Source organism: Arxiozyma heterogenica (assembly GCF_036370985.1).
Source record: "Arxiozyma heterogenica strain weizmannii chromosome Unknown scaffold_5, whole genome shotgun sequence".
Lineage (NCBI taxonomy): Eukaryota > Fungi > Ascomycota > Saccharomycetes > Saccharomycetales > Saccharomycetaceae > Arxiozyma > Arxiozyma heterogenica.
In genome coordinates this window covers 557,111-580,087 of record NW_027042658.1, presented here as the reverse complement: position 1 = coordinate 580,087, position 22,977 = coordinate 557,111, and the positions used below count along the sequence as shown (strand labels likewise).

The window sequence follows — 22,977 nt, the reverse complement described above, 5'->3', positions numbered from 1 at the left end:
TTCTCAATATTGTTTCAAGCTTTAGTATTATACAAATTTTTCATTTTAACGCAAAGCGCAAAAATTGGATAGTAATAAAGTAGATATTATAAATAAATAAATAAATTAACATACAATTTTCTGCATAGCTTTTTCAAATAATGATTTTTTACTTTACACTAAACTAATGTATTTGACTAAAATAATTAGAAAGCATGCAACAATCCAGGTTTTTTTCTAGATTTAGTAATATTTTTCATAATATCAGATAGTATATACATCAATAGTATTCAAGTTTTATAAAGCTTCTATTATTTTAATATCACTATTCATGAAAATTCTAACATGTAATTTTATACAGTAAAAGTAAAGAATACAAACTTTTCTACATTAAAAGATATTTTATATATGTTTATTTAGTCACAATTTCAATTTTTAAGTTTTCATGACAAGAAAAAGAGAAAATATTACATCACAATACATCTGAATAGATTTTACTAATATTTTTATGAAACCCAAAAAAGAATAAAATTTATAATAATTACTCTCCTTTTTTTTATGAATAAAAGTTAATGTCATCCAAATAATTATTTAGAATCATAAAAAAATCTTTAAATTTGAAATCATACTTTACGGAAGAACACAAAAAAGAAGATCAAAAAAAAAAGGATTCAAAAAGAAAGCAAACAAAAGATAATTTTGAATAAATATTGCTGTTTGTGTTTGTTTATCTAGTGGAAAAAATATTTTAAAACTTCAAAGTAATTACAAAAGAACATCTCATTACCAATCTTTTAGAAGTATGTCTGACTGCGATTCCGAAACAGAGTTAACCTTATCAGCCAATGCTCTAGCTGCTTTAGCTGAATTTAGACAAGAAGAAAAGCAACGTCAAGAAGAGTTTCAAAGATTATATGATGAAACAGATAAGGAGTATCAGAAAAAAAAGAAACAAGAAGGAATGAAATTATTCCAAGAAGACTGGCAATTATCACAATTTTGGTATAACGATTCTACAGCGGATACACTTGCGGATGCCCTTTTGGATGGTGCAAACAAAGATACAATAATAGCAATAGTGAGTGCACCATCTGTTTATGCTGCCATTCAAAAAAGGCCTGCTAATGAAATACCCACAGAACATATTTACTTGTTTGAATTTGATAAAAGATTTGAATTAATGGCAGGTAAAGATCATTTTGTTTTTTATGATTATAAAGATCCATTGAATTATAACTGTTCCATTCGTGGGAAGGTCAACAGATTATTAATTGATCCTCCATTTTTGAATGAAGATTGTCAAACAAAATCATCTATTACTGCAAAATCTCTTTTGACCTCTTCATCAAATAAAGAAATGAATCAAGAGATCCGTTTAATTTCTTGTACAGGTGAGAGAATGCATGGAATTATTGCTAAAGTCTACCCCTCCACTAAAATCACCACTTTTTTACCAGAACATGAAAATGGTTTAAGTAATGAATTTAGATGCTACGCTAATTTTGAATGGAGGGGATGGTCCTTTCAAAGTTGAAAAAGAAGTAACATAATGGAATAAGAACTGAACTAAGTACAAACAACTTTAGTATTCCAACTATATAGAAGAAGTATAATAACTAATATACAAAAAATTGTTACTTTCTAAACTCTAGAAACAAGAATATATAAAAATGAATGATAAATTTATATACACACATATATATAGATATATATATAATATTTTTTTGCCACTAAAAATCATATATAATGATATATAGGGGAAATTGTACCATTTAACTTAAAATAGAGTTCCATATTTGATATAATTTTTTGTGTAGGTGCTAATTTATGCCACAATTAGGCAAAATAATATTCATTCGATTAATATTTATTTATTTGTTGAAGGGATATACTGTGGTACTTTCCCGAATGGTATTACCCATTATTTAATAATAAGGAGTCTGTAAAACTATTTCAAGATCCCAAAATAGAAAGAATTGCCAAAAAGAAACAGGCTATGGTACTGCTTGCAAGTCTCTTTTTCTTACTTTATCCTTTTTTTTTTCATTTTTCTTCTTTCTTTTTTTGTAATCTCATTTACATGTTTTAAATCGTTTAGCAGATTTGAAAAAAGGAGCGATAAAACGAATTACCTGTTTTTCTGAATAAACGATTGATTTTAAAAGGCAAAATATTTCAAAGTTGTTTTTTTTTTGAGAAAGTGTGTTCTTTAAAAATAAAGGTAAGGGAAACAAAGACAAAACTACCTGAAATAAAAAAAAAAAATAAAATTAACAATCTCTCACTTATTACCAACTGAAAGACGAAGGTTCAAACGATTAGGATTGTAAGAATCAATAATATAGTTCTATTTATTACTTTAATCTATAGTTGAATACAATTAAGTCAATAATCATGTCAGACACCTATAATTTTCCCGTTGACTCAGTCCTTATCATTGGTGGTACTGGGTTTCTCGGTCTACATCTAATTGAGAAATTTTATCATATGGGTGATGATTATCCAGAAGCACAAGGTTTACATCCAAATATTTACGTCTTTGACATAAGACCACTACCAGAAAAAATCAGCAGTCAGTTTGATTTTGACCCTAAAGATATTAAGGTTATTCAAGGTGATTTAACTAGTAAAACAGATCTTGAAAAGGCTATAAATGAGGTAAAACCAAATGTCGTGGTCCATGCTGCATCACCAATACATGGTGCCTCAGCAGATATTTACGAAAAAGTTAATGTGCAAGGTACAAGAAATATCATTGAGGTGTGCAGCAAAAATACATTGGTTTCTGCCCTTGTGTACACTTCTAGTGCTGGTGTAGCATTTAATGGTAACGATTTACATAACGCAGATGAAACTTGGCCTATTCCAAAACCTGCTATGGATGCATATAATGAGACAAAAGCCATTGCAGAACAAATGGTATTAGATGTAAATGATCCCTCAAATAAATTTTACACTATAAGTTTAAGACCAGCAGGTATTTTTGGTCCTGGCGATAGACAGTTAGTTCCTGGTCTTAGAACAGTAGCAAGATTAGGCCAGGATAAATTTCAATTAGGTGATAATAATAATCTATTTGATTGGACATATGCTGGTAATGTTGCCGATGCACATGTATTAGCCACCCTAGCTTTAAGAGACGTTGAAAGAGCATCTAAAGTTATGGGTGAAACTTTTTTCATTACTAATGACTCTCCTTCGTATTTTTGGTCATTAGCTAGAACTGTATGGAAACAAGATAATCACCCAGTTGACGAGAGACGAGTCATTGTTTTGAATAAGCCATTGGCAATGGTATTGGCGTACTGTTCCAAATGGGTTTCTAGTCTTTTAGGAAAGGAACCTGGTTTAACCCCATTTAGAGTTCGTATTGTCTGTGCCACTAGATATCACAATATCACAAAAGCAAAGACTTTGCTTGGCTACAAACCCCGTGTAGGTATCGAGGAAGGCATTAATCGTACACTTCAGTGGATGGATGAAACTGAAACAACAGCTTAGAGTTACATTATTGTTTACTTTTATATAACATTAGTTTATACATGTAAGAATTTATGAGAAAAGCTACTACGTAAATATGCCCTAATATTGAACAGAATACTATGATTTTTAAAAGTGATTATATTTTCCTAACTGAAAATCAGAATTTGTGGACTGTCAATCCACATTTCTTGCGTCACTCATACCAGGGGTCTTACTTCCTGTCATAAACACGGACCAAAGAATTGAATTCATCATTAACTTCATATAGGAAATATATAATACATTTTGGATCTTTAAACTGATACCATTGAATTTCTATTACAGATGTTCGGACGTATTTGCCCAAAAGATAAGATGACTTTCACTAAAGTCCATGATATCATGATGCATTGTTAATTCCAACAAGTTTTATGCTCGAACGTGGATAATTCTTGACTTGAGGAAACAAGTCAAAGACTTTGCAATAAATAAAAAATCTTTTAATCTTTTCATGCCCATATATATAGCTTTTTTTTTCAACAGAAAAATATTTTTTTATTTTTGAAAAAGAAAACGAAAATAATAATGCCAAATTCGGACCAACAAGATTGGAAATATAAGACAAAAAAGTCTGTTAGGGTTTCTAAAACATTTAAATAGAGAATGTTCTAAGATCCACTGAACATGTGTTGAAGGTCAGATTGCCAGATAGCATAGGAAACCAGCAGGATATAATGAGTGGAACACAAGATAAATATAGATATAGAATAGAAATTCAGCAGATGATGTTTGTTTCTGGTGAAATAACGGATCCACCAGTAGAAACAACCTCATTAATTGAAGATATTGTTAGAGGACAAGTTATTGAGATCCTTCTACAGGCTGCTAAAACATCTCATGCTAGAGGAACTAGGTCAATTTTACCAGAAGATATTATTTTTCTTATTAGGCATGATAAGGCTAAAGTAAATAGATTACGAACATACCTTTCATGGAAGGATTTAAGAAAGAATGCTAAAGATCAGGATGCTACTGCATCTTTGAATGCAGGGGGATCAGGGCCTGGTGATGACGATGGTAAAGACAATAGAGATGGAAAGGATAAGGATGGTAAGGATGGTAAGGACAACATGATGAAAGTAAAAAAATCAGCTATCAAGCTACCTTGGGAGTTACAATTTATGTTTAACGAGCAACCATTAGAGAATAATGAAGATTCTAATGACTTGGATGAAGATGAAAGGGAAGCCAACATTACAACACTAAAACGTTTGAAGATTGCTGATGATAGGACTAAGCATATGACAAAGGAAGAATATGTTCACTGGTCTGATTGTAGACAAGCCAGTTTCACATTTAGAAAGGCTAGGCGGTTCAAAGACTGGTCAGGTATTACACATTTAATAGAAGGGAAACCTAATGATGATGTCATAGACATTCTTGGTTTTCTGACTTTTGAGATTGTTTGTTCAATAACTGAAACAGCATTGAGGATTAAGAAAAATGAACAGTTACAACTGCAACGAAAAGCAAACAATCAATCATTCGAGATTACGCATAGTTCAAATTCTGCATCTAATCCAACAAACTTACAATTTCAAACCACAACTTTGTCTCATAATTGTGGCAATAAAAGGAAAAAAAGACTTTTTGATGGTCCAGACGATGCACTTGAACCCTTAAAACCAAAACATATTGAAGAAGCATGGAGAGTACTTCAGTCCATAGACATGAAACATAGAGCTGTAACTAATTTTAAAGGAGGAAGATTATATTCGAGACCAATAATTCTGTAATTTATGAATTGGAAAAAAAGAGTCCAAAAAAGAAGAAAAAAAGAAAAATAGAAAATAGGAAAGGAAATAGTTTCATTAATTATTAATATATATTCATATACGTATATACGTGTGTTAATTTTGATTTTATGTATATTATTCTCTAACAGCCTTCTCTGCATCAAGTTTATCCATCTGTTTCTTTAAATCAAGTAATTTCACTATTTGTTTTAATAGTTTTTCTTGGACCTGTACTACATCGTAAGAGGGCATTGCAGGTCTCGCTGGTAACCCTAGTTCTTGTAGAACACCTATTACTTTATTTTGTAAAGCAGGTTTAAAAGTAGATATTTTTGTTCCTCTTAAATAAACACCTGGGTATAACTTTTCACCATGGGCAATAACGCCAAGAGATTTCTTTTCCTCTTCAGTAAAATTTTGCAGTATATGTTCCACAAACTGCACTTCGTTTTTTCTCTTGATCGAATTCTGTAGTTCGAGTTTTTGTTTTTTTGTCTTACGCGGTGATGTTGTGGAGGGTGTAGAGGTTGCTACCCTTGTATCTGCACCACTTGAATTCGTACGATTAGTTAACAAATCTGGAGTTTCCATAGAGAGAGATTTTGATACAGCTGTGGTTTTAGTATTTGGTTCTGAAAGTTCAGATCGCTTTTTTTCATGTAATTGCTGCAATCGTTGCTTCTGTTGGGCAAATTGCTGTTGTTGTTTCATCCATGGGTTTTCTGGAATACTAGAATCATGCTTACGCTTACGGTTTTTATCAGTTAATAGGGTATTATATAACTGTGATATACCTTGTGATGTCATATATTGGGAACTATTTTGATCTGAGTTTGGAGAATCTAATAGTCTCAATAATGATTCTCTTTCATTCAATATTTTTTTAGCTGCCATTCCAAATTTTTTGGATTCCATAATTAAAGCTTCTTCTTCAGCAATTTCTGCTGCAGTACGTGACAATAATCTATTTAGATATTGTTTTCTCTCTAGTTCTCTTTCCTTGTCATACTTTAGTGATTCTAAAAGAGGATCCTTACTATTTCTTGCTGCAAAATAGTTCTGGCAAACTTCATAAAACTTATCTTTTAAATCTTCGAGAGTTCGATGTTCTGCGGACTCATAATAATACCTGTCGTATATAATAAACCACCTTAAGTCATATTTTCGACACAACCAGAAAAGATAATTAACTTCTTCATAATCCCATTCATTCTTATTTTCATCTACATTTATATTTGTAATACCAGTTGTATTACCTTTATCCAAACTGCTATCATCATTGGAGCTAGTCTGATTGTGGTCCTTAGTACCATATGTGATGATCTCAGTTGCAGCTTTTTCATTAATCTTGGCAGTAGATTTATCATTAGATTTTTCGTCAGTATTATCAGCTTGATTTGATTCAATGGGTGAATTTGTTTTATTAACTTTATTCTCCTTATCGTTGACTGTTTCAATGGAACTACTTGTATCTAATTTATTATCATCTACAGATTTAGTAGACGTTTCTTCTTTGTTGTCTAGCTTACAATCCTTTAGTTCGCTATGGTTTCTTTGATCAGTATTTTTCTCACTTGTGGTGCCATCTATTGGCAAATTTTCTTGTGAATTCTGGATTGGTGTTCTTTCCAAACTATCACTTTTCTCCTGAACTCTTCTCTTTCTGGCCAATTCCATAAATGATTGGTACTCTTCTTTTGTAAATCGTGGTAATGTTAAATGTTGATTAAATTTGCAGAAAGTGGAGGTTTGAGGAACATCACCAACTAAATTTTTAGACCCCTTTACCCAGTGTTTTAGTTTAACTCTTTTTTTTATATCTGTTTGATCACTAGACCAAAACTCTGCATATGTCCAAGGGGACGGTTTTCCTGCCATCTTGTCTTTGAACCGATTAGCTGGTTGAACCATAATTGGTGGTTGGTTTTCACCCAATAAATTATATAATTCTCTTTGCATCCCAGTTACCTGGGGTTTAGAAGTTGTAGCCTTTATTGGCTGAACATTGTTGCCACTTAAGGAAGAAGATAAATTTAAACTACTTTTCTCATTAGAACTAAGTAATTTGGATTTATTTGCAGTACCTGTATCATCATTTTGTGGGCTTTGTGATTTTGATCTTATGTTAAGGATATCAAAAATGTCCGACGATGACATTCTAGCTTTATGTTGTGGGATTTTGTATTATGATTACTGTTCTCTTAATAGTTTATTTTGTAATTGTGGTTGTAGTTTATTATTTGTTTTGTTTAATCGAAGAAATATATTGATGTTTTTCTCTGTTGTTATATTTGAAATTATTTTCATAATTTTAAATATTTAGAACCTTGCGCAAATTCATTAAAAAAATAAATATCCAAGAGACTAGCAGTAAAAAGACGTACGTAATAATATTATTGAGCGTGTGTCTACGCAGGTATTTATTTATTTATCTATATGCTCATACAGCTATAAATATATACCAATTAATATCTAAATTATTATGGCTCCACTAACTGTCAAATCAGTGAAAAGAACTCCGCCATTATACACCTCTTTTGAAGAATTATGGGAGGTTGTAAATAACGCACTAGAGCATATTTTTCTAGATGAGACGTCAAAAGTTTCTTTTCAAAGGGTATATCGTGCAGTATATGATATTACATTATTAGGAGAATCTTCAAGGTTCTATTCTCAAATAAAAACATATCTTACCGACAAGATGATTTTATTGAGAGAGGAAATGTTTAACAATACGGATGATTTAATGAAAACAGAGTTATGCTCTGATAATGTTCATATGCTCAATGTTTTTTGGTTGTCTCTTAACCAACGTTTTAAATGGATTGGTGACCTGATGTTATATTTCGATAAAGTTTATTGTGTGCCTAAAAGATCGTTACAAGTTATTGATCTATGCTATTCTACATTCTATCAAAATATCCTTTCACCATTATCAAATTTTTTGCTATATTCTGTGATTAACACAATAAATCTTATTCGAAAAAGATTGTCACAATCTGATGATTTATCTGTATTGTTGCCAGAAGAACAAAATGTTATTGAACAAGTCAAATCCCTTATTAGTATGATGGAGTTGATAACTGTTGATAATGCCACACAATATAGTGTCTACAATAAGATTTTTGAAAGTTATTTTTTAGAAAATCTTGATATATTTTTTGGGACTTCTATGAACTGGGAAGGTACGTCACCCCTTGAGACCTTTTATAAAATCCAAAGATTGATTTCAACAGAGTATTATATATCAAAACAATTATTCAATGATGACACACGTAACAAAGTTTTTAAAAAATTAGAAAAGGTACTAGTAGAAGAAAAAGCTACTACTATAGTGGATCCTTTAATTCAGCTTGCTTTGTCAGATTTAAATAAAACACTATTAAAAAAAATTTTATATCTAACTATAGACTGTGAGGAATACCTAACCAAATGTTATGACTCTATTAAATTACATATATTAAACGATCTAAAAGATAATATTCACCTTGATACATCTTTAAAGAGACGGTCTTTAATGGGTGTAAAATGGGTATCTAAAGTGATACAAAAAAGAGAATCTTATTTAAAGTTATTAGATATTCAGTATCCAAAGGGATATGATGCAAGTGGACTTCTTGTGGATGAACCATTTCAAAAATACCTAAACCTTGATAAAAAACAATCAACAGAATTTCTTTGTTATATTATTGATACACAATTAAAGAGACCACCAAGTGTGTCATTGACATTAGAAGTCATTAATAGTGAATTGGATTCTATTATTAAATTGGTGAAAGCTTTATCTGAGAAGGATGAATTTATGGAAACATATAAGGTGATGTTATCGAAAAGGTTGTTACATCAAAGATATACTTATGAATGGGAAGTAAGCATTTTTAAAAAGCTATCATATGAAATTGGATCCTATTTTACTGGAAACATTGAAACTATGCTGAAGGATATAGTCATATCTGGTGATTTATCAAGAATTACGAGGACTATGAATGGAAATAAACACATGGCCCATCAATTGCCTTCCTTTGAATTCCATCCTAATATATTGACAATGACCGCGTGGCCTTTTAATCCAGTAAATGAGCAAGAGAATGAACAGATTATACTTCCTAAATGTATGCAGATACAGTTAGACAACTTCGAAATGGTATATAGAAAAAAATATAATCAACGGTTATTAAAATGGTGCCATCCATTAGGGTTGGTTGAGGTTGCCTATTGGTTTGGTGAAGGTGAAGATTTAAGAAAATATAATTTATTGTTGCCATTTTATTCTGCAATTGTTTTTCTTTCAGTTTTAGAAGATGATGTTGTAAGTAATGATAATGATAATAATAATAGTAATAAAGAACCATGGACCTTGGGTAGGATTCAGCAGGCTACAGGATTGAGTATAACAGAGGTAACTCGTCAACTGGTATCATTATCTATAGCACCAAGATTCCGTATCTTGAAGAAAATACCAGAGGGACCTATAATAAATCCTTCGGATATTTTTTCAATAAATGAAGACTTTAGAAGTCCCACAGATATTGTTAGGGTAAAGACTGTAAATATAACATCAACTAATGAGCCGTTGGTAAATACTAAATTAGGTATGAGCGTGAAAAAGACTCTCGAAAGAGATCGGTTTATAACTACTAATGCTATAGCGGTGAGAATCATGAAACAAGAAAAGACATTGACGGAAATGGAATTATTTGAGCGCTGTCAAGCTGCCTTAAAAACTAGATTCTCATTGCAGAGTAGAACATTCCATCACACTATACGGCATTTGTTAGACAAAGAATATCTAGCAACAGATCCTGATGACTCGAAAGTGTATAGATATCTATAATAATACTATTACTTATTAATAATATTATCTATTATACATTTAAATGTTATCGATATATATTTTAATAGTAAAAATTATTTTGAACTACACCGAAGCAAGTCTGGAAAAAAAAATAAGATAAAAAAGATAAAAATACAAAAATAGCCAAAGATGATATAAGCATACTATGTAACGGTTAGAAGGATTAATGAACTAAATAAATGTTATTGGGTCTCATAATCTTGAATGATTTTGTTTTTCTTCCTGACAACTAGAAAACAAAACAAACAAGAATATAAGAAACTATTTAAAAACTAATAATTACTCTGGAGAATAAAATTGAGTACTGACCACAAACGAATGAATAATTTAAAAGAATATGTCCATCCAAGAGAATGGTGTTTTGAGTAGTACATTCAGGGAGTCAGACACTACCTCTTCAAATATGTTAAATGGTATAATACAAAATAAAGAATCAAGGATATCTCCTACTTTGATATCCTCATCAGTATCAACACAACCATATCTTCTAAAGAGTGCCATGAAACGACGACATAAGAAAAACTATAAAAGTGGGGGTATAATCAATCAAAGAAGGAGAAGATTAAGAAGACAAGATGGTAATTATCGTAATGATTATAACTATATATGGTCTGATGATACTGTAATTGCTTCCTCTCCATTGTTGAACTCGACACCCCCAATCGTTTCTAGACGATTATTGAAACTTTATCCATATTTAATTATATTAGACAGAGTTTTAGGCATTCTAATATGGAATAATAAAGAATTTTATTGGGTTAATTATTCATTAGTAATAATATTTTTTCTTTTAGTACAGTATTTTCACCTGATTATGAAATACATGGGTCATATCCTTTTGTTTTTATTGTTGTTGCTGTATTCATTGCTTGATAAGTATGTTAATTCGATAGTCTCCACATATCCAACACTGGATGATATTATTCTCATAATGGGAACTTTGTCTCAGAAAGCAGATTTAATACAAACACCTATTACTATCCTAAATAAACAAGACATTATGAGATTGTGGTTTACAATTATGTTTTTTACACCATGTTATATTGTTTTAGCGACGTTTATTATTTCTCCAAGACATATTTTTTTAATAGTAGGATTATACATTTTAACATACTATTCACCATCTTGTAGATGGGTTAGAAAATACTTATGGAAGTTTAGATTAATTAGGCTTGCTTTGTTTTATTTAACTGGATTGGATTTTGGTGGATTGACAAATAAAGATAAGAATGCCTTCAGAAAAGCTATAGAGACCGTAGCTATGATGTCTAGTTGTAATAATAGTGATGATAAAACAAACGATAAAACAAATTCAGGAGGTGTTAAATACACTTTCGTATTGTTTGAAAACCAGAGAAAATGGATTGGGGTTGGTTGGACAGCCAGTATGTTGAGCTATGAAAGAGATTGTTGGACTGATGAACATCTGAATCCAACCTCTGATTTGGCTAATTTTAAACTTCCACAAGATGATTCTGATGAAAATCAGTGGAGGTGGGTAGATAATTACTGGCAATTGGATAAAACTAATAATGGTGCGATTCAGTTATCAAGTAAGGAACCTACTTTAACTTCAAATCCAGCAGATGATGAAGGTTTCATTTATTATGATAATACGTGGAAGAATCCATCTTTGGAGGACACTTTTACCAAGTTTACAAGACGAAGGCGTTGGGTCCGAATAGCAGAGTTTATTAACAATAAATATCTTGAAGCTGGTAATAATCAAGAAGATAATACATCATCTGTTAAGGCTGATTTAGATTCAATAAACTCATCTTCATCAGTAAGTTCATTTTCAATAAACCACGAAAATTCAATCAATAATGAGAATTTTCCTTTAAAACCAAGAAAGGTTGGTTTCAGTGAAAACAATAATATCCATATATTACCGTTAGATGGGTATATTAACGAGGATGATATGTAGGAAACATAATGTTCGTGATATATAACGATACATATGTATTATCATAAAAGTGATCTCTAAGCAAGTTTTACTGTTGAAAACATTGACTATATAAACCATATAAAAGTGGTGCTAGTATTGTTGTTACTGTTGTTGGTATTATTCTGAAAAGAAAATAGTGTTTATAAATATTGGAGATGTCTTTTTGATACAGTTAGTACATTGTAATAACTTACATATATTCAGTAAATTAGATTTAATAAATATATTATTCTTTTTGTTGTTTCTTAGTAGCCTGAAGAGTTTCTTATTAATAGATTTAGTTTTACTCTAGGGGAAACTGTATGGTTTCAAAACATGTTTATCTTTTGTTTTAAACTATTTTTAAGTTCGTTTTGAGAATATTTGAAGTATCTTATACAGGTTTGTTTAATTTTTATAATTAACAGCTTTCTATATTCATTCATTATACTTAAATGTGATATTTTAAGGTGTTAAGTATATATAATATACATATATTAATTAATGCAAAAATTTAATACTTTGATAAATGAACGACTTCCTTCTGAAGGAGGCAGTTGTCTCTATTATAAAGATATATTACTAAGAATATCGAAAAATAAAAATAACTAAATATCTTTGAATAAGGTAATTTTTAGTAAATTTTCTGTGATTATTTTATATTATTTTTTTTAGAATATAAAGTAAAACAATCTAATATATATATCAAAGATTTGCTTATAATAGTTTTAAAAAGAGTCATCTGACTTCTTAAATACTTTAAAACATGCTAAAACATAAATATATTAGAGTATATAAGTTCAGATGCTATATCAACCTAGACTTTTTTAACTAGTTAATAATTTTTTGAAACTTTTTTGATGATGCTCTGTTTGTTTCTTGTAGATAAAAGTTTATGCAAAGATATTTTTGAAAGAAAATTGTTATTCAACTCTTAAAATCTTTGTTATAATTTTTAAAAATAATAAAGTTAGAAACAGATTATTCTAAATTAATGTATTAGAGTAGTAAAATAAAAACTTGTTTATTTCATGTTCACTCTTTGTAGCTTTCACTATTTTTATCATTTGTTTATTATTTTCTATTTTCAACGGTTTATACGAATAATTTTAAACTTTTAAAACATATATATACTTTTTTTAAAGAAACTAATTCCAAAACAAGATATGCCTCAGGATCAGTTTAAAGTACAAATAAAACTATGAATAGATCTATTTAATATAGTCCTGAATAACACTTACTATGAGAATAAAAAAGCCTATTAAGTAATTTACTAACCCAAATAACACATTATTTTATCGATAGAATCACAATATAATAATAACCACTATGGAATTAATTAATGTTTTTATCACTGCATATAAAAAAATAAATTGTAAAAAGTTATAATACATACAAACATAATGGAATTCATGAATTAGATTAAATTTTGTACATTCAATTTTTTATATCTTTATGAGTTATATAAATCACTCATTTTGTATAACAAACGAAGAATTCGTTTCGTAATTAAATATTCTAATAATATTTATTAACCTTGCTAAATAGCATAAATTTAACAACACCTAATTTTCATATCAACGTTTTAAGCAAAAAGAACAGTAATTAGTCTAGTTCTGGTAATAGTGAGAACAAGGTACTTTATCCAATTTATGCATTTAATTTAGTGACGAAATCCTTCATACACTATCGATAATAAACTTTTTTGAAAGAAGTAGACATGAACAAACTGATGAATATTAAAACCATATCTACTAAAAAAAAGCAACAAATTTAAAATACCTAAATTAGTTTTTGAAATAGTTCTACAAGAGCTAAATGCATACAACAAAACGATTGAAAAAGACATAACACATTATTGGACGTTGATGGCATAACTTACTTATATACTTGAAAATAATTAAATCCATAATCCAACTGCATATATATCTGTCTACATAAACAACGAATTTATAGAAAATCTACATACTCATTTTTTTTCACATATAAACAGTATAACCATAATACTAAAGTTAAACAAATCTTTATGCGAACTGAACTAAAATATTACCAATTACTATAAAAAATAAAATAAGAATATATTTGGTAAAAAAATAGAACAGAAAGAAGTATCCAAACAAATATATATATTTTTTTACAAAGATAATCATAACAATATGTTTATTTGTAGATGATATGATTTCCATAGCAAATGACATGAAAACTTCGTATATGCCCTTAAGAAAATTATAAGATTACGATACAGGTAGGCTTCAGAACTGATACATGATAATGATCTCAAAAATAATACTAATTAATATGACATTTTAAGCTCAGAATTAACATATAAATTTATGAAGAAAATAAAACTTGGAATGTGTAAATCTTTAAAATATATATATATTTAATTTAGGACCTAACCAATCGAATTCATAAAACAATTATGTCACTGGAAGTCCTAATTTTTTATTTCGATATTAATAACTTTTAAGTGTTTGACGATACATTTTATGGAGACACACTAAATTATTTTATAGTGACAAATAATGATATTCACATTAGCAAACATCCACAACCTCAACTATCAATTGTTACTAGTATTATTCATATTCAAAAAACTTTTAATATGATAATCACTATGTACTCATAGGCATATTCATACATATACAGGCATTTAATAAATTTAATGAGTTTTTCTGTATTACTTTAATTTTTTATAAAAAAAAATGCTATCAAAACAACTTATCTTCCCGAAAACTTAGAGCTTTTTTCTTCTTTGCATATTAGAGTTACTATTGATACTACATATATATATATATATATATCTATATATGCACCTATGGTAAACATGGATATGAAATTTGTAAGAAACATTTCAATTACACAATATCTTCCATTTCAATTTCATCTTCATCTTCATCTTCATCTTCCTGCTTATTAGCGTCATTATTAGAAACTGGCGAAGCAGATGATGCACCAGCTGATTGATTTTCATCTGCTAATTCACCTAATGTAGCCTTTCTTTCTTCTTCCTTCAATTTTTTATATTCAGGTCTTAAAGTATATTTGAAGGCATAGGGTCCCTTTTTCACTAAAGTGGCTACTTTGTCTAAACATTCTTTCAAATGAGCTTCTGGCTGTCTTGTTCTTTCTTTTAGCCCCTTTAGAGACCAATAATCATATTCGTCGAATAATTTGAATAAATAATCCAATATTTCCTTTTTTGGCATTCTAATGGATTTGACATTGCTCTTAGCCTTTTCACGACCAACTTTCAAGAAATTAGATGTATCAGACCTCATGGACATACCTGTATGACTCATAGTAACACCCACAGTTTCCTCCAATGTAGTAATTTTTTCTTTATTATTAAACTTAACTATATTACGTCTTTGCTCTACAATTTTATGATAATTTGGATCATTCATGGATGGCATAACTTGACATTCATGACATACAGTACCGACAATACCTGTTTTCTTTGGGATTGTTTTAACATAAGGAATGTAACGGTCCCTACCATCACGATCTGTCATAACACGATGATTGAACTTTCTACGTTGATTTCTCCTTTTCATTTGTTGCTGTTTTTTCTTTAGTTCTTCTTCACGCTCTTGTTTTTTCAAATAAGCTTCGATTTGTTTTTCTGGATTTGATGCCAGTTCTTTTTCTCTCTGTTGATACTTCTTCAAATTTTGTTCAGTAAAGATAAATTCATTTTGAACCACTTTTTTAGTCAATTGTAAATCATATTCATGTGGGATAGAATCACCGTCTTTATCATTATCATCTCTATTTAACATTAGTTTAATTTGAGAACCGTCTTTATTAATTTTAATTTTCCCTAGTTCCTGTCCATGTAAATTAGAACGATCTCTCCATCTTTCTGCTAGAAACATTGGCAATCTGACCAACCAGATCTGTCTATTGGCTTGAGATAAATCTAGATCTAGTGATTCTTCATACACTTTAGTTTCATTATTTTCAATATCATTACCATCAAAGACTTCTTCTTCTTGTGATAAATAACCATTATCTAGATCTCTTGCATCTATGTGAGTGACATTGTTAGTAGTAAGGGTTGGTGCACTAGTAACATTGTTTTCCATTATGAACAAATAATATCTGAATTGATAAGTACAGGTAGCAATATATATCTCTATATATTTATTTATGTGCTTATGAGAATAGTTTGGATGGAATATGGTTTATCTTACATGAACAAAATTTATTGTTATAACAACAGTAATGAAGAAATGATTTCAAATTGATTCTCTTCTTCTTCTTTTATTTTATCAATAAATTTTTTATTTAAATGATTTTCAAAAAATAACAAAACAATGTTTTCAAAGAGTTAGGTCTTAGTAAGAGAAAGTTGAAAAAAAGAACTCCCTGTAATAATTTACTTAGGGTAATGTTTTAGAGTATAAAAAAAAGAAAAAGAAAAAGAAAAAGAAATTGTAATTAAGAAATAAGAAAGAAATCCATCAACATGAAAAGTTGAAAGCAAATATGAAGTTAACAATATTTCATCATGTCTTTAAACAACAACAATTAAAGATGTAGAATCTGAAATAAAAATGAAGTAAAAATAAAAAAAAAAAATAAAATAGAATGATAATAAGATAGGCATCAAGATATGGATTTAGGATTAGATTCATTATTAGAAGAAGAAATTCGACGTCAAACAGGATCTATCGAAAAGATAGAGAGTGCTAATAACACAGTAAATAAAAATGAAAACCAAAATAATACTGATAAACTAGATAATAAAGTTAGTGGTGAAACCAATCATATTGAAAGGGAAGAGCCCATCAATGAAAAAGATTATACATGGATTGAAGACATTATAGATAAAGAAAATAAGGAATATAATGATTTAACTATTGATATAAAAGATATTACTGGTCAGAATATTCATGAGAATATACTTCCTATGAAATGTAATCTATATATTCATAACATATTACGACAATGGGAGAGAGAAATCAAGAGTCAAGAAGTACATACTGATGATAATACTAGTAGTGGTAGTATCGATAGAACAACACAAGAGAGAAATGAACTATTTTATGATACAAAGATGAGTTTGTTTCCTCTCCTTGTTCAATTGAGAAAAAACAGTTTACCTAAAAACCAATTAATTTCTGTATCCACTATTTTGTTTCATCTACAACGTCACGAGTGGGATTTATCATTACAATCATACATGCAGTTATCAATTGGGAATGTTGCATGGCCTATTGGTGTGACTTCTGTAGGTATTCATGCAAGAAGTGCCCATTCCAAGATTACTGGTGATAGAAAGCATAGTTATAACATAGGGAAACAAATTAATATGGCTAATATTATGATAGATGATTCCACTAGGAAGTGGACAACAGCATTAAAACGGTTAATAACAATAAGTAAGAACATAGCTGTTACAAACACACAAGAACCTAAACATAAATAATGCTTTGAAGTTAAGAGGAGAAGGAGATGTGGTAAATGTCAACGTTTAAGACATGCATATTTTTATTTATAATGCTGCTTTTTAATGCTTCAAGAACTTTCTGCTTTTCCGTTTTTCGTTTTCCATTTTTTTTTTTTTTTTTTCTTTTTTGTCTAATTTCTAATAAATTTTAAGCAGAAATGAAAACAAAAAAGAAAAAAAAAATAACAAAAACAAAATCCTCGATAAATGTATTGTATAAGTCCCAATACCAGTGTTATAAATAGTCTGTAATTTATTCTGACACCAAATGTTACATTAGTTAACTAATTTCTTTCTCCAGTTCTATTATGGTTGAATGACAGCAACAATAATAATCCAGCAGAACAATTTCACAAATTCTCTTTATAATCTTTTTTATTTTATTTTATTTTGGGAAGGCAGATTAGTTCAGAAACACAATGAGGTTAGATGAAAACAAGATTTGGGTAGACGGATGTTTTGATTTCATGCATCATGGTCACTGCGGTGCACTTTTGCAAGCAAGACGCGCAGCATCAAATCCCACACAATCACAGTTGTTAGTTGGGATCCATACAGATGAGCAAATCACTATTAATAAGGGACCACCAGTCATGCACACTTTGGAAAGATATGCTCATGCTAGGGCATTGAGATGGTGTACACAGGTTATCGAGAATGCACCATATGTGACCCAACCAGAATGGTTAGACAAATATGGATGCGTATATGTAGTTCATGGTGATGACATTACTACAGATGCAAATGGCGAGGACTGTTATCAAGAGATGAAGGATTTAAATAGATTTAAAATGGTGAAAAGGACATATGGTGTAAGCACAACAGATATCATTCAAAGAATCTTAACTGGGGAAAACAATCATGAATCATATAAAATCAATGGGTTATATTATCCCACTATCAAAGAATTGAGCTTTTATTCACATGGAATTAATGGGATTGATAATTATTGTAATGTTTGGGAAAAATCTTTCAAGAATTATTTGGTGAAAGGCTTAGAGATCAATGATTTCAACTCATGTGTGTTAGTTATGGGTGTGTTTGATTTATTTCATATAGGCCATATTGAACAATTACATAACATTCATGATAAATATCCAGATTGTAAGATTATTATTAGTTTAATGGAGCCACAGGATAGAAATAAAGAGTTTTGTATTATGACGTTAAAAGAAAGAGCACTAAGTATACTAAGTTGTAAATATGTGGATGGATTAATATTGACACCTAGTGATGATTTGGATGCTTTCAGAAAAATGTTCAAATTTGTTACTTACATTGACAATCCAGATTTTATTTCTGGAACTGGATCTTTCAGCCAATACTTAAATAAACAAGTCATAATTGATAGAATCCAAGAACAAAGAAATTTATATGTGGCAAGAAATAAAAGTAAAGGTATGGTCATAACATAAGATTTATTATTTAAGCAATAAGCGCTTAATAATAATAAAGTTATTGCTAAAATTAGCAACATGTAACTTTTGTAATATTATACTTCATATACTCATATATGTTATTTAGATGAATGTTTTTAGTTATATGTGCCAATAAAAGTCCAAAGAAATTGGAACATATAAAGTTATTGGCATAGACAATACTTCTTCATATACGAGTAATTTTAAATATTAAGATAAAAGAAACACAAATAATAATAAAGAAAATATAATGGAATCCGCTAATGAAAACAATATATCAATTGCTCAAACTGGTATCTCCCTTTCAGATTATAATGTTATATTTGTTACACATTTAGCAACACTAATCGGAACAGGATTCACTTGTGCTGGATTCCCACTAATTTCAGCTACAGTGCTTTCTTGCACTTTTAATCTTTTAGCAGCCGTATCATCACTATTACTAAGTATATTAGTCGGTTGGGATGCCCTATCTGCGGCAGATTATTACAAAAAAGACTCAATTAAAAGTATAATGAAATATCCAGCTTCACCAGCTTTATTTTTATCATCATCATCAATACAAGGTGTAGTTGATTCATCTGATTATTCAAAGACACCTGCTATTTTATCATTTTTTGAAGAAATGGATCTGATATCCACTTCTTTTGTTAAAAATTTTATCACCCAAGATATATTGGAAGATGATAATATGGACTATTCTTGGATCAACTTTGTTAAAGGAATCCATTCGATTAAAGAGTCCTTACAAACTCCAATCTATTATAATAATCAAGGATATAAATGTATTACTATCAGATTAGCACCCTTAACTAATGAAGAAAGCTTGTCAGGTTGGAAACAAGAGGTTTGTACCAATTCCATGGGTAGAAGCATATTATCATCAGCATCATCTTCATCAATTTTGATAAATACAAAAAAAAATCAACAAAAAGTATCAGGGTGGTTATTGGACCATAATCTTTTAGAATCACAACTCTCTATTTTCCAAGGAACGTATCTGGTCCAATTCTATCAGGATATAAGTACCTCAGTAATAAACTGTCTATTAACTCAAAGTAAACAATTGTTAAATGGTGAGAGCAAAATATCAGGAGAAGTTACAGATAAAAATGGTATTATTTTTATCACGTCTAAATTATGGAAGGACTCCTAGACTTTATGTATATATATATTTTTGAATAATCTTTATATCAATATAACAGCTTCTTTTTATTTCTGCACAGTAACATTTAAATACGCATCCTGTCTTAGAAATAGCGGCTAGAGTTTTCTTCTTTGAACATTCTGCGATTAATTTTAAACATTACGAGAAATTTAAATACAAATTAAGATTATTCCTGATCTCAAAAACTGCAACAAATTTGCTGTAATAGATGTCATTTTCTCATTGAAAAAGCTTTGGTTCTTTGTTGTATTGACTTTTTTTTTTAAACATGCTAAGTTTAACATAAAAAAGATAAATCTCTTATTCCTATAGTGGATTAAATTGCCCATAACTCATATTTATAGAGAATGACTATGGTGTTATGGTTGTCACTAAACCTATACATTCTGAACAATCGGTTAAAAAACGGAAAAGAATCACAAGAAATAGAGTCATTAAATCCTGTAGAAGTTGCTATAAGTATAAATTAAAGTGCGATAAAGCTACTCCTTGTCGTGCTTGTGTTTCCAGAGGCACTGTGGACCAATGTGAATATGGATTTAGTAAAGCTTTGGAAAATCCAGTGTATAATTTGGATTCATCAGCGTTAATAAATTCAGATAAAAGATATTCAAATAAAATTGATGGTAATATTATTAATAATGAATGTTACCATTCGGGCAATAATGTATCTAAAGCTACTTCTTTTTTCTCTAAAAGGATTCATTTTGATAATTCAAAAATATGGAAAGTTAGTGAAGATGATTCAGTATACAAGTCAAAATATTTTTACCCATTTTTTACTAATTCGATTAATGACAAATTTCTGTCTTCTGAAGCTTATGGAAGAGTAATATTATCCGATGAAAACTTCATTAGAAATGAAATAACTAAATTCAATAGGTTTTGTTTTCATTCTTTAACTAATCCCAATGAAGTGTTAGACCTATTTCCAACAACACCTGTGATGGCAAGAACTCAAATCGAAATATTTTTGAATGGGTTTATCCAATTATTCCAGTAATAAATAAGGCGAAAGTGTTAAAAAAACTTGACAAAATTTATAATTTTTTATTATCATCAACTACTGAAAGTTCAGCTTCTAATCCTTACCAAGAGGAAAATCTCAATATTCATAATTGTGTTAAAAACACCTCTACTCATAAAAACAATCATTTTAACGATATTAGCATTTTAGATTTGCTTCTTATTGTGAGCATATTCTTTTATTCAGCATATTGCAGTGTAGCCTCAGGAATTAGTCCTGATTTGCTACTTTGTAATAAATATTATGCAGCATATCAACATCTTTTGAAACTAAGTGAGTTTCCTATAAAACCTGTATTAGAATCACTTCAATCATTCCTTTTAGTAAATTTTATTACAGACCCCAACATGGTTGATGCTTCAGATTATTCACCTATGTTAGTTAGGATAAGCCAACAGCTTGCTTTACATAAACTGGAATTGCACCCAAGAAATAAAGATTTGATTTTTTTGTGGCATTACATATTATATGTGGAGGAATTTGCATCTGTTGTTTCTGGATTTCCCTTTTCTACAAGTAAAGCTCTTCTAACTTGTGTACCCATTCCTGAAGCAAACTCAAAATTATTTGTTACTAATACTAATACCCCTACATTAAACAAAACTAGTTTAGATACCACAGTACAGGTACCTATAGAATATAGTATTGGAAGATTTAAGATCAATTTAGTTTTCAAAGATATAATGGACTCTACTGTCTCCAAAACACCACTAGTTGAATCACTGAAACAGAATTTATTAAAACAAGTTAGTAAGCTCTACATAGAGGTTAATAAATTACTCATTAATATAAGAAATAACAAATATACTCATACTGAATATTATTGTAGTACGTTACTGGTATTTTTATATCGATTACATTTAAGATATTACGCCTTAGTGAAGATTCATGGACAAAATAGTATTTTTAATAAGAACAAAAATGATCGTCATAGTATAATATTGAAGCATAGAAAACACATGGTTAAGATAGTAAATAATGCTAAAGAAGAGGCAGAATTACTTAAACCACATGATCTCACTTGGATTTTGGAAACTACACAAGATGTAAAGGAGGATGTGATTCCATTATGTCTACTATTACTTCTAGCTACATTGAAACGTTTAATTCAAAACAATGTAAATAATTTTGCGTGGTATACCAGAGGATCTACAGTAATGCAATATTTATTTGTAGTACTTCGAGATCTGTATCAAAATCCAAAAAAGGAATATCCTCTAGAACATTTCAATCGTCCGTTTTGTAATACCATTAGTGATGACATGAAGGAAATTATAAATACTGATCTCTTATGCTTTAAATTAGTACTAATTGAAGAACTATTACCATTAATGGAACTAAAACTAACACCATTATGGAAGAAAAATGATTTGTATAAATTTGTCTTGATGAAAACAGTCAAGAATAAGGTTTGGCAAACACATGGACCTCTGTGGAATAATAATGAACATGTAAAAAGAGTTAAAAGACAGTTACAAAAATGTGAACTATTTACTTCAGGCAATATAAATCTGGAAAACAAAAAAAGTATTGTTTTAGAAGATTGTTTGGCTCAATGGAGTTCTGATATAAAAATGTTTGATCCGGAACAAATTGTGATTGATTGGTTGGAGGATTTCAATTGATTTAATAACAGAAAGCATTAAAAGTATTACTTCTGGGATAATATATATATATATATATGTAGATTCCTGTAGTTGCGCTTCGTGTATTACCCTTGTATTTTATTGCGTTTATGATGAACTTTGCATCTAGATAATATTGTATTTGTAAATTGAAAAAACATCTTCTTTTTTCTTTTATTTAAAATTTATTTATTCCTGATTGTAAGTGGTAAACATACTAGAATAGTCTTTTCAACTTAACAAATTACTCCAAAGATCATCATAT

General features: G+C 29.5%; 12 protein-coding genes across 12 annotated transcripts; 10 read left to right on the top strand and 2 right to left on the bottom strand.

The window, feature by feature from the left end:
- Positions 1-781: 781 nt before the first annotated feature.
- Positions 782-1,513, top strand: EFM5 (protein-lysine N-methyltransferase; the record flags this gene model as incomplete). The annotated part of the gene is made up of 1 exon (XM_064860595.1): positions 782-1,513. The coding sequence occupies one exon, from the start codon at positions 782-784 to the stop codon at positions 1,511-1,513; it is 732 nt and encodes a 243-aa protein (XP_064717612.1).
- An 860-nt stretch (positions 1,514-2,373) lies between these two features.
- Positions 2,374-3,480, top strand: ERG26 (sterol-4-alpha-carboxylate 3-dehydrogenase (decarboxylating); the record flags this gene model as incomplete). Its single annotated transcript, XM_064860594.1, has 1 exon — positions 2,374-3,480. The coding sequence occupies one exon, from the start codon at positions 2,374-2,376 to the stop codon at positions 3,478-3,480; it is 1,107 nt and encodes a 368-aa protein (XP_064717611.1).
- Positions 3,481-4,175: 695 nt separating this feature from the next.
- SPT3 (transcriptional regulator SPT3) lies at positions 4,176-5,237 on the top strand (the record flags this gene model as incomplete). The annotated part of the gene is made up of 1 exon (XM_064860593.1): positions 4,176-5,237. One exon carries the CDS (start codon positions 4,176-4,178, stop codon positions 5,235-5,237), a length of 1,062 nt encoding a protein of 353 aa, XP_064717610.1.
- Positions 5,238-5,372: 135 nt separating this feature from the next.
- SWC4 (Swc4p) lies at positions 5,373-7,394 on the bottom strand (the record flags this gene model as incomplete). The annotated part of the gene is made up of 1 exon (XM_064860592.1): positions 5,373-7,394. One exon carries the CDS (start codon positions 7,392-7,394, stop codon positions 5,373-5,375), a length of 2,022 nt encoding a protein of 673 aa, XP_064717609.1.
- Positions 7,395-7,719: 325 nt separating this feature from the next.
- CUL3 (cullin CUL3) lies at positions 7,720-10,071 on the top strand (the record flags this gene model as incomplete). Its single annotated transcript, XM_064860591.1, has 1 exon — positions 7,720-10,071. One exon carries the CDS (start codon positions 7,720-7,722, stop codon positions 10,069-10,071), a length of 2,352 nt encoding a protein of 783 aa, XP_064717608.1.
- A 358-nt stretch (positions 10,072-10,429) lies between these two features.
- On the top strand, positions 10,430-12,019 carry PEX31 (peroxisome biogenesis protein; the record flags this gene model as incomplete). The annotated part of the gene is made up of 1 exon (XM_064860590.1): positions 10,430-12,019. One exon carries the CDS (start codon positions 10,430-10,432, stop codon positions 12,017-12,019), a length of 1,590 nt encoding a protein of 529 aa, XP_064717607.1.
- Positions 12,020-14,877: 2,858 nt separating this feature from the next.
- Positions 14,878-16,107, bottom strand: TFG2 (transcription factor IIF subunit TFG2; the record flags this gene model as incomplete). The annotated part of the gene is made up of 1 exon (XM_064860589.1): positions 14,878-16,107. One exon carries the CDS (start codon positions 16,105-16,107, stop codon positions 14,878-14,880), a length of 1,230 nt encoding a protein of 409 aa, XP_064717606.1.
- A 530-nt stretch (positions 16,108-16,637) lies between these two features.
- PRP18 (mRNA splicing protein PRP18) lies at positions 16,638-17,453 on the top strand (the record flags this gene model as incomplete). The annotated part of the gene is made up of 1 exon (XM_064860588.1): positions 16,638-17,453. The coding sequence occupies one exon, from the start codon at positions 16,638-16,640 to the stop codon at positions 17,451-17,453; it is 816 nt and encodes a 271-aa protein (XP_064717605.1).
- A 440-nt stretch (positions 17,454-17,893) lies between these two features.
- On the top strand, positions 17,894-18,889 carry ECT1 (ethanolamine-phosphate cytidylyltransferase; the record flags this gene model as incomplete). Its single annotated transcript, XM_064860587.1, has 1 exon — positions 17,894-18,889. One exon carries the CDS (start codon positions 17,894-17,896, stop codon positions 18,887-18,889), a length of 996 nt encoding a protein of 331 aa, XP_064717604.1.
- A 253-nt stretch (positions 18,890-19,142) lies between these two features.
- On the top strand, positions 19,143-20,048 carry PWA37_004083 (uncharacterized protein; the record flags this gene model as incomplete). The annotated part of the gene is made up of 1 exon (XM_064860586.1): positions 19,143-20,048. The coding sequence occupies one exon, from the start codon at positions 19,143-19,145 to the stop codon at positions 20,046-20,048; it is 906 nt and encodes a 301-aa protein (XP_064717603.1).
- A 373-nt stretch (positions 20,049-20,421) lies between these two features.
- Positions 20,422-21,063, top strand: PWA37_004082 (Zn(II)2Cys6 transcription factor domain-containing protein; the record flags this gene model as incomplete). Its single annotated transcript, XM_064860585.1, has 1 exon — positions 20,422-21,063. The coding sequence occupies one exon, from the start codon at positions 20,422-20,424 to the stop codon at positions 21,061-21,063; it is 642 nt and encodes a 213-aa protein (XP_064717602.1).
- Positions 21,064-22,046: 983 nt separating this feature from the next.
- On the top strand, positions 22,047-22,712 carry PWA37_004081 (uncharacterized protein; the record flags this gene model as incomplete). The annotated part of the gene is made up of 1 exon (XM_064860584.1): positions 22,047-22,712. One exon carries the CDS (start codon positions 22,047-22,049, stop codon positions 22,710-22,712), a length of 666 nt encoding a protein of 221 aa, XP_064717601.1.
- Positions 22,713-22,977: the final 265 nt, after the last annotated feature.